Here is an 11,810-nt window from a genome sequence, read left to right as displayed (position 1 = left end):
CAAATGGCATGCGGGCTTTTCTCTACTAACACACTTGATTTGCTACGCTGGCACATGTTGTTGGAGCACTCGTAGCCTAGCCAGTTGGGTAGCAAGTAGCTCGAGCAACAAATGTTGAAGAAGCAACAGGGTATGCGATATGCCTCGCACGCGTCGAGATAGACGCTCCGGCCGATCTGACCGTCTTCGCTTGTGGAGCTATGGCTGCCGTATTCCGATTTGCACGTCAGCATCCCAAATGTCACGCTCAAAGGCGATCTTTCTCCACTTTGTCGAGATGGAGGCAGATAATGGACTGGTCCAGAGCCCTCTGTGGCGTCAATCGGCAGCAAAAGACGACATGGGCCCTCCGGGATACCACCAGGGATGATGACGACCCACACATATGGAGGTTCAAAAGCATATCTGGATTCACGGAGGCAACAACAGTGGAACATTGGAGCAGCCTTTCGCCGTCTCCATAAGGTTGAGGTTATAGACCAGCGCCACAAAGCGTCAGCCAGCTTGATGCAAGTCAGATCTGCTGCTTTGCAGTGGTCGAAGGATAGTCGGTGTAAAGGCTGCCGTGATGCAGATTCCTTGAGGAGGCCGCCAGGAAAAACCTCGTAGTAGCTTTCGACTCTGCGAACCCCGCGTGCCCCACTCTTCACCAGACCTTGTCATGAAAATACAGCGCATGTCGCAGTGTCACTTCCATCCGAAGAAGCATTATTAACTAGACCCACAGAGATTATATGACATTGATAGGCGCCGAAAATCACCCTCTGCTACGCATCTTGACTCAGTTGCACGTACTCGACTCCCGGAACCATGCCTTGCGTCTGGCAAACGCACGCGTCCATGTCCTCGTATGTCGCTTGAGAACCTCCCGTGCCGTACAGACCCGCCTCCGACTCTCGTCTTGCCTTCGCTCGGTCGGCGACGGGGCCCACAGAGCCCAGCAGCATTTTCTGGCCGAGGAGCGGGCCCGGGCCCCGCAGCAGTATCTGGCCCGCGTCCAGGTGGAGATGGTCGATGATGTCCATGCCGGCCTGCCCCAGCTCATCCAGTTCTTTCCACTGCTGTCCGCCCTTGCTATGCGCAGACCCGAGAGAGACGAGCTGCATCGTGTAGAGATCTTGACGCAGGGACTTTTCCGACTCTTTGACGCGTTTCGCCAGCGGGACGTATAGTGCCTTCCACTGCTTTTTGATGTTGATGAGCGTTACGTTAGGGACGTCGTCCGGCAAGAAGCTGACGGAGATGGTCGGCGTCGCTCCGTTGTCACTTGTCAGGCTCGCACGGGCGACTTGGGCTTGCAGTATGAACTGGGCCTGCAGCTTCGATATGCCAGCCGCATTCAACGTCGGCGGCTCGCCCATGATCTTTTCGTGCGTATTCATGAAGTCGTCCAGGCTCCAGCTCTTGGCAAAACGAGAGAGTGCCGCAACGATCTCTGGTTCTATTTGGTGTTTGACATCTACGTCGCCTACATCCCGACTACGTCGAACCTGGCCGATGACGGCGCTGATCCGATGCTCGGCAGTTGTGATCTCTTCGGGGCTCGGAGAACTCGCCGTCGGCGGTCTGTCGTCCCACAGACGGATCATTTCTGCCTTGGATCGCGCTGCTAGCATGCCCTGATAGAGTTGTTTCTCATCCGCCGCGTATGGGTCATCATCGGTATCAGACAAGTAATCCAGACACTTGACCAAAACCTGAAGCTTATGGATGTATGCGAGCTGTTGCAGGTGGCTCAGCAGCCTGATCTGGGCAAGCGTTTGCGACCTATCTAGCAAGCTGTTATTGATGACATGAACAACGAACAGGAAGCTGCGGGACTTTGCGCCTCGCACAGTCCAAGGCCGGAGCAGGCGACACGCTTCGTTATGCTCATTATATGAGTATCGAGGCGGACGAGTTACGGTCAGTGGATAGTGCGTGGGCAGGGTCTGGTCTACGTCTGTTTGTAAGCTATTGAGAGGTCTCGATGGATTACAGCCCATTGTTACGGCGAGACGAACACGAGAGTTCCTACGTCGGCCTGATGGCAGACAGGCATTGGCGCGATGTCTTTTCATACTTGTACCGCTTTGCGCAAGATCCAGAAGTGGTGACATGGGGCCGGTACATGGCTGCCGAGTTCAGCGTCCTAGGCGATTGACTTCGCTGCTCGATGTTTAGGCCGTATACGGATTCGAAAGAGTCCAAACCATCCCCGTGGCGCAAAGAGCCACATTTTGCAGTGTTGCGTTGTACTTCGTCGAACCCACATCAGTTACACCACGAAGGGGGTCGATTTGGGCAACGACACCCAGAACTGCCCGTGATCGCATGTGCAACGACACCAAGACCTACATCCAGTCCACAAGACGTTTCATGGGCTCCACGAAGTCTACAGCATACAGCCTTTGTCAAAGATCATTTAAGGTCTCCTCCCCAGACCGCCCTATCCGTAGACTTCCCGGTATCAGAGACGGAGTAACAACCACTGAGCTACCGTCCTTGCTCTTGCCATCCGTCAGCCAAAGCCTTCCCGTCGACTATCCGCTACCCACCAAGGGCTCACGCAGCCAGCGCAAGCAGCTGAACTCCGCCATGTGGAATGGTACCACCTTCACGACCATCTTTATGTGGGGTCCGCTCTTGTATGCTGCCACGCTCCTCCTTCACCAGTATCTCCGACTACGGCACATCCCCGGCCCTCCCTCTGCTGGATTCTCCCCTTGGTGGCTTCTACGTGCCGTGTATAGCGGTAGCATGCACCTCAAGTTCTACGAGGCCGGCCAGAAATATGGTGCTTACTACTGTTTCCAATGTCGTTCACGACGCTCGCTAACTCCTCTCACAGGATCTCTTGTTCGCGTCGGTCCAAACGACCTTGTGACGAGCGACCCGGACCTCATGAAGCGTATGCTCGGCGTGCGCACCAAGTACACGCGTTCAGACTGGTACAACGCGATGCGACTGGATCCGAGAAACGACAACGTGCTGTCCACCAGAGACGATGCAGTGCACACCAGACTCCGGTCTCAGATGGCCGGAGGGGTAGGTCATCTTCTCTCGTGTGCCACAGGTCGATTCGTATGGACTGCTGACGATCGCGACAAAGTATTCTGGCAAAGAAGTAGTCGAACTTGAAGCCAAGATCGACGAAAGCGTCCTTCGACTCATGTCAATGATCGATACGTATGCTTCTCAAGATAAAAGGTTCGACTTCGGCCTGAAGGCGCAGTACTTCACGCTCGACGTCATTTCAGATCTCGCATTCGGCAAGCCGTTCGGCGATCTGGCTTCCGATTCGGACGTTTATGACTACATTCACACGACGGAACAAAGCATGCCGAACATCGTCGTCGCGGCCGTTCTGCCCTCTCTACTCCATGTGTTATCGTGGCCTCTGCTTCGGCGGCTGATGCCTTCGGAAAATGATGCCACCGGGTTCGGAAGGCTGATTCGGTACGTCTTGTTCGCGTCCCATGTCGGACCTGGTCTGCGCTTGGCCGCTGAATCGTCGACTTGTGCGGTCTTTGTTGCGTTCCCGCAAGTCCGGCATAGCTGACACATCGACAGGATGGCGAAGGAAATCGCCGGCGAGCGCTTCGGGCCAAGCAAGAAGACGAGGCAAGACATGCTTGGCTCTTTCGTAGCACACGGCCTGACGCAAAAAGAGGCGTCTTCGGAAATCCTCATGCAAATGTACGACTTGCCGAGATCTCTTCGGTCCTATACTCTGAGGCCACTACTAACCCTTCCGACAGACTCGCTGGATCGGACACGACGGCCACGGCCATCCGAGCTACGCTGCTTCACCTAATCACCAACCCACGAGTGCTCGCGACACTTCGTGCAGAGATCGAGCGCTTCCGGCCGTCTTGGCCTGTCGTAAAAGAAGCGGAGGCGCGACAGATGACTTACCTGCAGGCTGTCATCAAAGAAGGCTTGCGTATCTTCCCTCCGGTTGTCGGACAGATGTCGAAGGAAGTCCCCAAAGGCGGCGACACCTTTAAAGGCGTGTACTTACCGGAGGGAACGCGCATCGGTTACGGAGCGTGGGGTATTTTCCGCCGAGGCGACGTTTGGGGACAGGATGCCGACGACTTCCGACCGGATCGATGGCTCACGGCGGATGCGGAGACCCTGCGATCGATGGAGGCAACGCTCGAGCTTGTGTTTGGCCACGGCAAATGGAAGTGTTTAGGACGGAATGTGGCGATGATGGAGTTGCAGAAGATATTTGTTGAGGTACGTTGCTGCGGCGTGTCCGGCGTGTGGTTCTGCTCTTGCGAAGACGACGCACTGACACTTCAGTCAGCTGCTGCGGAGATTTGACTTGGTGTTGTGTGACCCTACAAGGCCGTGGAAGTCACTCAACTATGGAATCTTTCTGCAATCCCAGTATTGGTTGAGGGCATACAAGCCCCGGCAGAAGCGTCCGGCCAAGATAGATCACAAAAAGCGAGGGTGCGCTGCCTGCCGTCGCCGCTGCAGGTTTGTAAGTGGATAGCGCTGGCTGAACGGGCGACCAAAGGTTTGTTGGCGCCGGGGTCGTCTAGTACCGGGAGAAGGTCGCGGGGACACTAATACTGGCCGCCTGTCCGTGGCGTCGGCCCAGACTGGGTGACGGCACTACTCGAAGCACAGTGGCTGACTCACATCAGCCGCCTTTTTTTTTTCTTCTCTCTTTTTTCTCCAGTCCACTAGATTGAGGGTGTAGAACCTAATAGAAACGCTCAATTCCTCTCCCGCCTCCTGTCCTCCGCTCTCTTCCGCCTCTTGTCTCTCCGCCTCTTGTCTCTTCGCCCTCAAGCGTCGCATCAGGTTCAACAGCAGAGGCTGTCTGATTGCAGTCGAGAAATGCGATGTACACATGGGCATCGCTGATGTAGTCGAAGCACACGACTCGAAAGGGTCGCTCAGCGTCAAGAAAGATCACCGCATTTTTTGGCCCTCCTCATGAATGTTAAGCAGCATAGGAGAGAAGCGGTCATGCAAATTTTGGCTCGAATGACTGGTCAGTTACCAAGTCACACGGAACATCGCACGCGTGTCTTTTCCATTCAAGGAGACACGGCAACAGCAACGGGCGACGGTGAAGCTGCAAGGGAAAATATTTTGGTTAAAGTGCGCCGATCTCGACCACGGCCTACTGTACACTGTAGCCCACTCCAAGAGCCTCCACTTTATCCGCCGGCGTGTTAAGCTCGTCCGGAGGGTCTGCATCAGTGCGACGCACCGGACAAATCGGCCGTTCCTGCAAGGCATACTGTAGCACGCGTTGTCTCGTGCCTGCCGCCCTCATTCCGGTTTAGTCGACGCTGAAGTCCCTTGTGTGGGGAAACGGTCCGCTCATGGAATTCTCTACAAATCCAAACCATGACGAAATGGGAGTTCCTACTTTACAAGCTCACCGATGCTGCCTAGAGCGTCGACTGTGAGCTACGTGGCCTGTGTTCCCTCATCGTTTGTCAGCAACCAGAAATTCACGAACAAAAGTGGGAATGTGTCACTTCGCCACACGTGGCGCTGCCCATTCCTGTCGTACGATACCGCCTACCATAAGACCTGCCCGTCTCGTACGGTATCTAGATACGACTCCTTGTCTCCCACTAAGAAAAAACAAGCCACTTTCTACCGTGTATATCTTCCACTTACTTGCTCGCTTTGCGACCCGCTCTGCGACAGAATAGGACGTTAGGGGCGAAAAGCCAGGAATCGATCCTAGGTGCGATTGTACTGTTGCCCCTGCCATTCTGCGTTTTGGGTCGGATCGACGTTGGACAAGTGGAGATTCGTAAGGTCTAGTCTCGCATCCAGGCTGGCTTCGGGAGCAACAAACGGATTCAAAGGCCTAGGCCGATCTGATGGGTGGCTGATTGGTCCGTGCAGTCGGAGCCAGGTCGGGACTTGCGCACATGTGGTCCGTGGACGGGGAAGGGGCCTCGACTGGCTGGCCACAACGACTTTGCAGGGCCATCGGATCTGTGTGACCCCTAAAGCCGAAAGCGCTCTTGAACTTGACGATCACGTGCTCCGCCTCCTTCACCTCACGTCACTGTCCCTGAGACACCATGAAGCTCTACAATGTGTTGTTGGCATTCCAGGTTCGCAACTGCGAGTTCCGGTCCGCTTGAACCAATGACTGGTGGCGAGAAACGAAGTCGACGTCTACCAGCAGGCAACCTATTGCGAGTGAATTGTAGCACCGTCGAGCAACAAACCTTCTCTCCGAGTCCAAGATGCAGCCGATCACACCTCAGCGGCCCGGCAAGACACCGCCAGCGTGCAAGACCGAGGCCCGAGATGATGATGCAGGCGCCAAAGTTGAACGTTCGGGCGCTGTCAGAACGACTTTGCGCCCACCTAGCTCGCCTTATATCGACTCGGCACAGCCCCGACTCAAATTGCAGGCCGTGGCCTGGTATAATCGCATCTATCAGAGCATTCTTCCGAGGGTCCGACGAAGATCAAGTCAAAAGTAACCCAAACGACGGTCACGAGGACCCAATTACCGTGACGCCATGCGTCCAGCGAATTGTCGCGCGCTCTGATCGGGGTGCCCAGTCTGCACGCGACAACGCAGCAGCGGACGTGGACAGCACAGTGGACGATGCGACAGTTGGTGCTCCATTGCCACATTCTGGCGCGACGTCAACCTCTGGAAGGCTGACGGAGAACCACGGTTTGCGTAGAACGAGCACGCTTACGAGGGGTAATGTGCCAGGTCGTCTTCCTCCCCAGCGATTTTCGCCCCTACTAATTGTGACACAGCCGTAGTCATAGAAGCCCCTGGCGATCAAGCGGATGATATCAGCTCTCCGCCGACAGAAGCAGCCAGAAGCAAACATGTAGTGGGCGCAGACAGCGAAGATGCGTCTATTGACGCACACGACCTCCTCATCTTCGACAAGATTGTTGGTCATCGTCGAGACCCCCAGACCCAGATGATATCTCACATGCGCGTGCGCTGGAGAAACGGCGCTCTGACATGGGAACCGAAAGCGAGTATACAAAAATGTGCTGGTGAACATCTGCTGTCCTACTGGGACTGTGTGAATGGCACACGGGAGGGCGCCATGGCGGAGAGCTCGCGGCGCATTCCAGAGATTGAGAAGCACATGACAACGACCGCAAGCATCGTGACCCTGGATTTGTGTTGGGTCGCGTCACAGGAGCGGCCACGGGAGCCTGAAAGTGATGTGCCATACAGCGAGCGGGCAACTTTAGGAAGTTCTGCGGTTGGCGAGGGTGGACGCGAAAGGGCAACGATACCGGTCGTTCGGCGGTCGAAGAGGCATAGTCGACAAAGCTTGAATGCGATAGCGGGTCCGGATACGGTAGCCACCGCACAGACGAACGCAGTAGGACCAGCCCGACGACAGGTACGGAAGAAGGACAGCCATGGTCAGCGGAGAGCTGATGGGTCGGCAGACAAGTTGGCGCCGGCAGTTGCAAGGTCGAACAGGAGGCTTTCGACGACCGAGCTGATGGCACACAAAAGCCGGCGGCCAGCGGACGACGCTACTAAGCCGTCAAGAAAGCGAGTTCGTTTAGTATGACGCTGAACATTCCGTCCTGCCAAACGCCAGCTGATGGAACCTGATGACTGACTTGACGTGAGTTCACGTGCGACAGAAGCAAGGCTGATGCCCCGTCGTAAAGCAATGCCGATTTTGTTCCACATCTTGTAGATTATGTAGAGTGCGATCACCCACTGTATCAAATCTATAATATAGTTTATCAGTCCATGTTGTCATATCTAAATATGACGGGAAAGACCTGACGCCATTTTCTCCTTCTTTTCACCCCCGTCAAAGTGCTATCGCTCACGAACTCGATTCTGATTGCACCGCAAAACCCTTGGGTAACGACCTCACTACCAAACTACATCTTGCTGTCTTTGGCCTTGAGAGCCATGATGGCTCTTGGGCGCCAAAATCAAATCGAAATATGGGCTTATAGGAAAAACGTTCCCCTTTCGAATGTCGTTGATGTCACGGTCAGACATTCGTGCCAATATTGCGGACTCCCGAGGCATTGAAGCCAAGAAGTTGACCTCCGTCTGGCCCTTCGCCGCATGCGAGTTGCAGTGCTTGTAAAGGAGGCGAAACAGTTCGAATGTGTTTTCGCGACGTGAAAGCAACGTCACGAGCTCCTGGTGCGTCCGGAACGTTGTATCCCGTATGATACCTTCAAGGGAGCGTGGCTGTAACTTTGCCCCGCACTTCAGGAGCAATGCTACCGTCTTGCGCGCCGAGTGGTTTTCCAATAACAACCAACTTAAGGCCGTGTGACCGTACTTATCCTGGATGTTCACATCGGCGCCTCGAATGGCAAGCAGACGTTTTGTCGCCGAATGCGATGTTAATGCCATCTCAAGAAGGAGCGGCCGTTTATCAACATCAACGTCTGTTGCCCGCACCATGCCGTTCGGATTGGCCCCATGTCGAATCAGCCTCCGAATCAAGACGGCTCTGTCAGAGCTGGACCTCCCCGGAAGAGACGCCGTGAGAGCCAGAAGAGCCAAACGAAGGAGATGTTGCAGGTCATGTCTTACTTTATGTTCAAGGAAACATGTGGCAAGGCGAAACAGGCCCTTTCGGCAACAGTGTTCCAAGAGGAGCTCCGGCTGGTTTTCGGGGACTGTCTTCCCATCGACATCGGTCTGTTGTTGAAGGAGTAGTTGGATGGTTGAACTACGTGTAAGCGGGCACTGTACCGCGTAGAACAGCGGGGTGCGGCCACGCACGTCTTTCGAGACCACCTCCGCTGGAGTTTCCTTGAGGATCTGCTTGACGACAGCGTCCAGACCGGTGGCGGAGGCAATATGAAGAGGCATAAGTTGGCTACTTGATGACGGCTGATCTCTTGTCAACTTTCCCAGATATGTCGTGATATCTGGAGCAAGCAACTTGTCCAAGTGCCATTCCGTTGCACTCGTCATGCTCAGAAGAGACGCGACGAGTTTCTCTCGCCGCTTGAGAACGGCGGCGGCAAATGGAGACAGAATAGCAGGAGACTGATGCAGAATCCGTCGAAAATTTGATGCAAACCGCCATGAGAACATGTCGGTCACCGCGATGTCGAACTGCGGGGCCCAAACATCCATCCCGGCATACACCGATGCCTCGACTACGCGAAATGCCACGGCGTCATCACAGCAGTGGAGAACTGCCCATCGAGCAGCAGAACAGCGTTCTGAGAGAACATTGTGCCGATAAATCCGTGGTTCGAAGGCTTGCCGAAACTTCTGGGAGCACTGCAAGACGCGTATCCGAGTTGGACGGTCACAATCGTCAAAGATGATGTCAACAAGCTCGGGGGGTAGTCTGTCCAGCATGGTCGTGTGACTCTGGTATGATGTCTAAGGAGAAAGCGAGAGAAGGTATGATGCCGAGACCTCGAGAGGACTCTGGGTGCAGCTGGTCGGGTCCTACTTATACAGGTCGATCGCTCTACAACACACGTGATAAGTCGGGACCGCCGAGCCATAGCAAGACAATACAATGCAGGTCCACTCCGTGTTCAGTTGCGAGATGGAACTATTAGAGACCTCAAACCAAGGCCATCGAAAATTAGCAACATCTTGTGTCTACGGTACCTACAAGGCCCAATGCTAGCACATTCGCTGGGTACATTCTCTTCGCCTTGTGCCCGGACGACGCTATACACTCAACAGACTAAATCTTGCCCCTATATCCCTCTAGCACTTTCCACTCGCGTCCCCATTTGGTCGTGCGATCGCACGACAAAGATCCTCGCTCTCAATAACTCAACAGAGTGTGGGTCTTGTGTACAAGTAACTAAAAGTTGACAAGATTGGTCATGTCTCCTAGATCCACACCGTCCGCGTCCAAGTGTTCTGGCGTAGGAAACGCCTGAAACGACTCGATTAATTTGTAGAAGCTCTCCACTTTGACGCCCAACCTCTCAACGCTTTACGCATGCCAGACATCAGCACGCACCGCCAATAGTATCCGGTCTCAAATGAACTCACCGCTCTGTGAGGACTCCTAAGGTTGACTCGAATGATTTGTAGAAAGCCTCATCTCTGGCAGACAAACGATCAAGTCTGGAATCGCGCGATATATCAGCATACATTGCCAGTGACCATGTCCTAGCGATTGGACATACCGATCCGTGGTGTCGGAGAGAAACTGCTGCAGGGTACTGAAGTTTTCGGAAAGGTAGGCACTATGCAGGCGTTAGGTGATGCCGGGCAGTTCTCACACGAGAGAGCTCTTGGTAACGGACATACTCCAGCTCAACGTTCTGTTCTTGCATGGGTGAGGTGTTCTGGGGGTTCTCTTGGGGTCTTGTTCTATGAATGAATAGTTAGCATGATAGGTTACATGGAGCATTTGGGAACGATCCCATTCTCTTACGTTGAAGAATCCTGATGCAAATGAGGTCTGACTGAGCCGCCTTGGAGGCCGTCTCTACCCTGGACCGCGGCCGTCGTCGGAGGCTGTCTTGGCATCCTCACCTCCCCGACGGCAGCCTGCTGATGGCTATCGTGGCCGCCATTGCCACCATTTTGAACCGCACGCGGGTTACGGTTCAGGAAGAAAAACCGACGCTGCTGTGCTAAACGGAGTCCTCTTGACGGAGGCCCATTCGATGGTTGTTGATACATCGTCGACGCCGAACGCGGTATGAGGGCAGTGAAGGAGGACGGACAGACCAGAAACGAAAAGCAGCGCGGCTATGATGGGGAGCTCATTCTGCAAATCAACCGCAGTCGCTGATCGGGGACGTACTAAGTAGTTGTTGCAGCTCAACTAATCATTGTTTTTGCTGTTGCGGTCGGAAGTCAAGCGGTCCTCGGAATGGAAGCTAATTGAGGCGCAAGGCGTTGGATGCGCTCTGATCCAGAACTGAAGCTGGCGTTTCCCGCGTCGCTAATCCGCGCCAGCGTCCAGTTGGTAATTTCTTGTCCCGCAGGTACGTACCGCCGCGTCTAGATCTCATGTTCAGCCTAGCTAGGATGCCACGGAGTCTAGACCGACGATTCGCAGCGGTATCTCCACCTCCCTGGAGCATCGGAGACGTTTCTTGCCAACAACGAGGTGGAGCAATACCCATAACCTGCAGGGATCGCCACGCATCTCGCCTCCAAGCCAAAATCGTCCACGAGCAAGGGTTCACGAGCAAGGGTTCACGAGCAAGGGTTCACGAACAAGGGGACCACGACGACGAATCGGTCACAAATTGGACGCACTATATAGCGCTGCTGCCGAAAGCTCAAATCATCCCGTTATCGCTATTCTGGAACCATGTCGAGATAAAGATGGGGCTCCAGAGTTGGAGGTTGCTTTGCGAAGCCTATTTGATTCCTCAGGGGACGCCACGGTGTTCATCCGTTCCTGGCGTAAGCCATTTCTGGAGTAATCAACTCGGATCCCCTGCCAGTACTACAGGCGAGGCCCAGTATGACCATACTGTCAAGACGAGTCCGTGCGCCCAGAGATCCAAAAGACCTTGTTCCAACAGGACATGTTTTTTGCACATAGCTGTACTGTACTGGACCACCAAGCAGTCATATTCGTTCCAGATTAGATTCAATGATGTTTTTGATCATCCAGCGATGGAATTTATGACGAGGTACCGTGGTGGTGGCTTTGTGTCGCAACAACGAAGAGCAGCCGCAAACAACTCCGGCTGCTAATACCGGCATAGACCGCCATCTCTCGATTTTGCTCGCGCATTCAAAAGGACTTGCATCCGATGAGGCATTCCTATTACGAAGGACCAAATGGTAAGCCCTCAACATGCCTGACGTCTCGCCAAGCCAGTACAAGTTCGAACAACACCGCAGCACAAAAGAAGCA

At 54.4% G+C, this 11,810-nt stretch overlaps 7 protein-coding genes across 7 annotated transcripts; 2 read left to right on the top strand and 5 right to left on the bottom strand.

Annotated features, from left to right (window-relative positions):
* Positions 1–767: 767 nt before the first annotated feature.
* Positions 768–1,985, bottom strand: BDP55DRAFT_639153 (uncharacterized protein; the record flags this gene model as incomplete). Its single annotated transcript, XM_060573207.1, has 1 exon — positions 768–1,985. One exon carries the CDS (start codon positions 1,983–1,985, stop codon positions 768–770), a length of 1,218 nt encoding a protein of 405 aa, XP_060421770.1.
* Positions 1,986–2,610: 625 nt separating this feature from the next.
* On the top strand, positions 2,611–4,939 carry BDP55DRAFT_699273 (cytochrome P450; the record flags this gene model as incomplete). Its single annotated transcript, XM_060577875.1, has 7 exons — positions 2,611–2,776; positions 2,831–3,027; positions 3,092–3,438; positions 3,553–3,678; positions 3,741–4,224; positions 4,295–4,412; positions 4,707–4,939. The coding sequence occupies 7 exons, from the start codon at positions 2,611–2,613 to the stop codon at positions 4,937–4,939; spliced, it is 1,671 nt and encodes a 556-aa protein (XP_060421769.1).
* A 1,087-nt stretch (positions 4,940–6,026) lies between these two features.
* BDP55DRAFT_687271 (uncharacterized protein) lies at positions 6,027–6,543 on the bottom strand (the record flags this gene model as incomplete). Its single annotated transcript, XM_060576563.1, has 3 exons — positions 6,027–6,318; positions 6,343–6,377; positions 6,442–6,543. Coding segments are annotated over 3 exons (429 nt in total), but the record flags the coding sequence as incomplete, so codon positions are not given.
* Positions 6,544–6,560: 17 nt separating this feature from the next.
* BDP55DRAFT_687262 (uncharacterized protein) lies at positions 6,561–7,763 on the top strand (the record flags this gene model as incomplete). The annotated part of the gene is made up of 2 exons (XM_060576562.1): positions 6,561–6,691; positions 6,751–7,763. Coding segments are annotated over 2 exons (802 nt in total), but the record flags the coding sequence as incomplete, so codon positions are not given.
* On the bottom strand, positions 7,732–8,946 carry BDP55DRAFT_687261 (ankyrin repeat-containing domain protein). Its single transcript, XM_060576561.1, has one exon. It carries the CDS (start codon positions 8,921–8,923, stop codon positions 7,856–7,858), a length of 1,068 nt encoding a protein of 355 aa, XP_060421766.1. The 5' UTR covers positions 8,924–8,946; the 3' UTR covers positions 7,732–7,855.
* Positions 8,947–9,182: 236 nt separating this feature from the next.
* BDP55DRAFT_687258 (uncharacterized protein) lies at positions 9,183–9,477 on the bottom strand (the record flags this gene model as incomplete). The annotated part of the gene is made up of 1 exon (XM_060576560.1): positions 9,183–9,477. A coding segment is annotated over exon 1 (184 nt), but the record flags the coding sequence as incomplete, so codon positions are not given.
* A 305-nt stretch (positions 9,478–9,782) lies between these two features.
* BDP55DRAFT_735282 (uncharacterized protein) lies at positions 9,783–10,615 on the bottom strand (the record flags this gene model as incomplete). The annotated part of the gene is made up of 5 exons (XM_060580302.1): positions 9,783–9,915; positions 9,977–10,051; positions 10,114–10,173; positions 10,238–10,300; positions 10,365–10,615. The coding sequence occupies 5 exons, from the start codon at positions 10,613–10,615 to the stop codon at positions 9,783–9,785; spliced, it is 582 nt and encodes a 193-aa protein (XP_060421764.1).
* Positions 10,616–11,810: the final 1,195 nt, after the last annotated feature.

Source organism: Colletotrichum godetiae (assembly GCF_030913485.1).
Source record: "Colletotrichum godetiae strain CBS 193.32 chromosome Unknown BDP55scaffold_109, whole genome shotgun sequence".
NCBI lineage: Eukaryota > Fungi > Ascomycota > Sordariomycetes > Glomerellales > Glomerellaceae > Colletotrichum > Colletotrichum godetiae.
The sequence above is the reverse complement of the archived record's forward strand: the minus strand, read 5'-3'. Positions and strand labels throughout refer to the sequence as shown.

What these genes read in the sequence shown, in the direction of transcription:
- BDP55DRAFT_687261 (XM_060576561.1), bottom strand. Translation starts at nt 8,923, where the DNA reads ATGACGAGTGCAACGGAATGGCACTTGGACAAGTTGCTTGCTCCAGAT.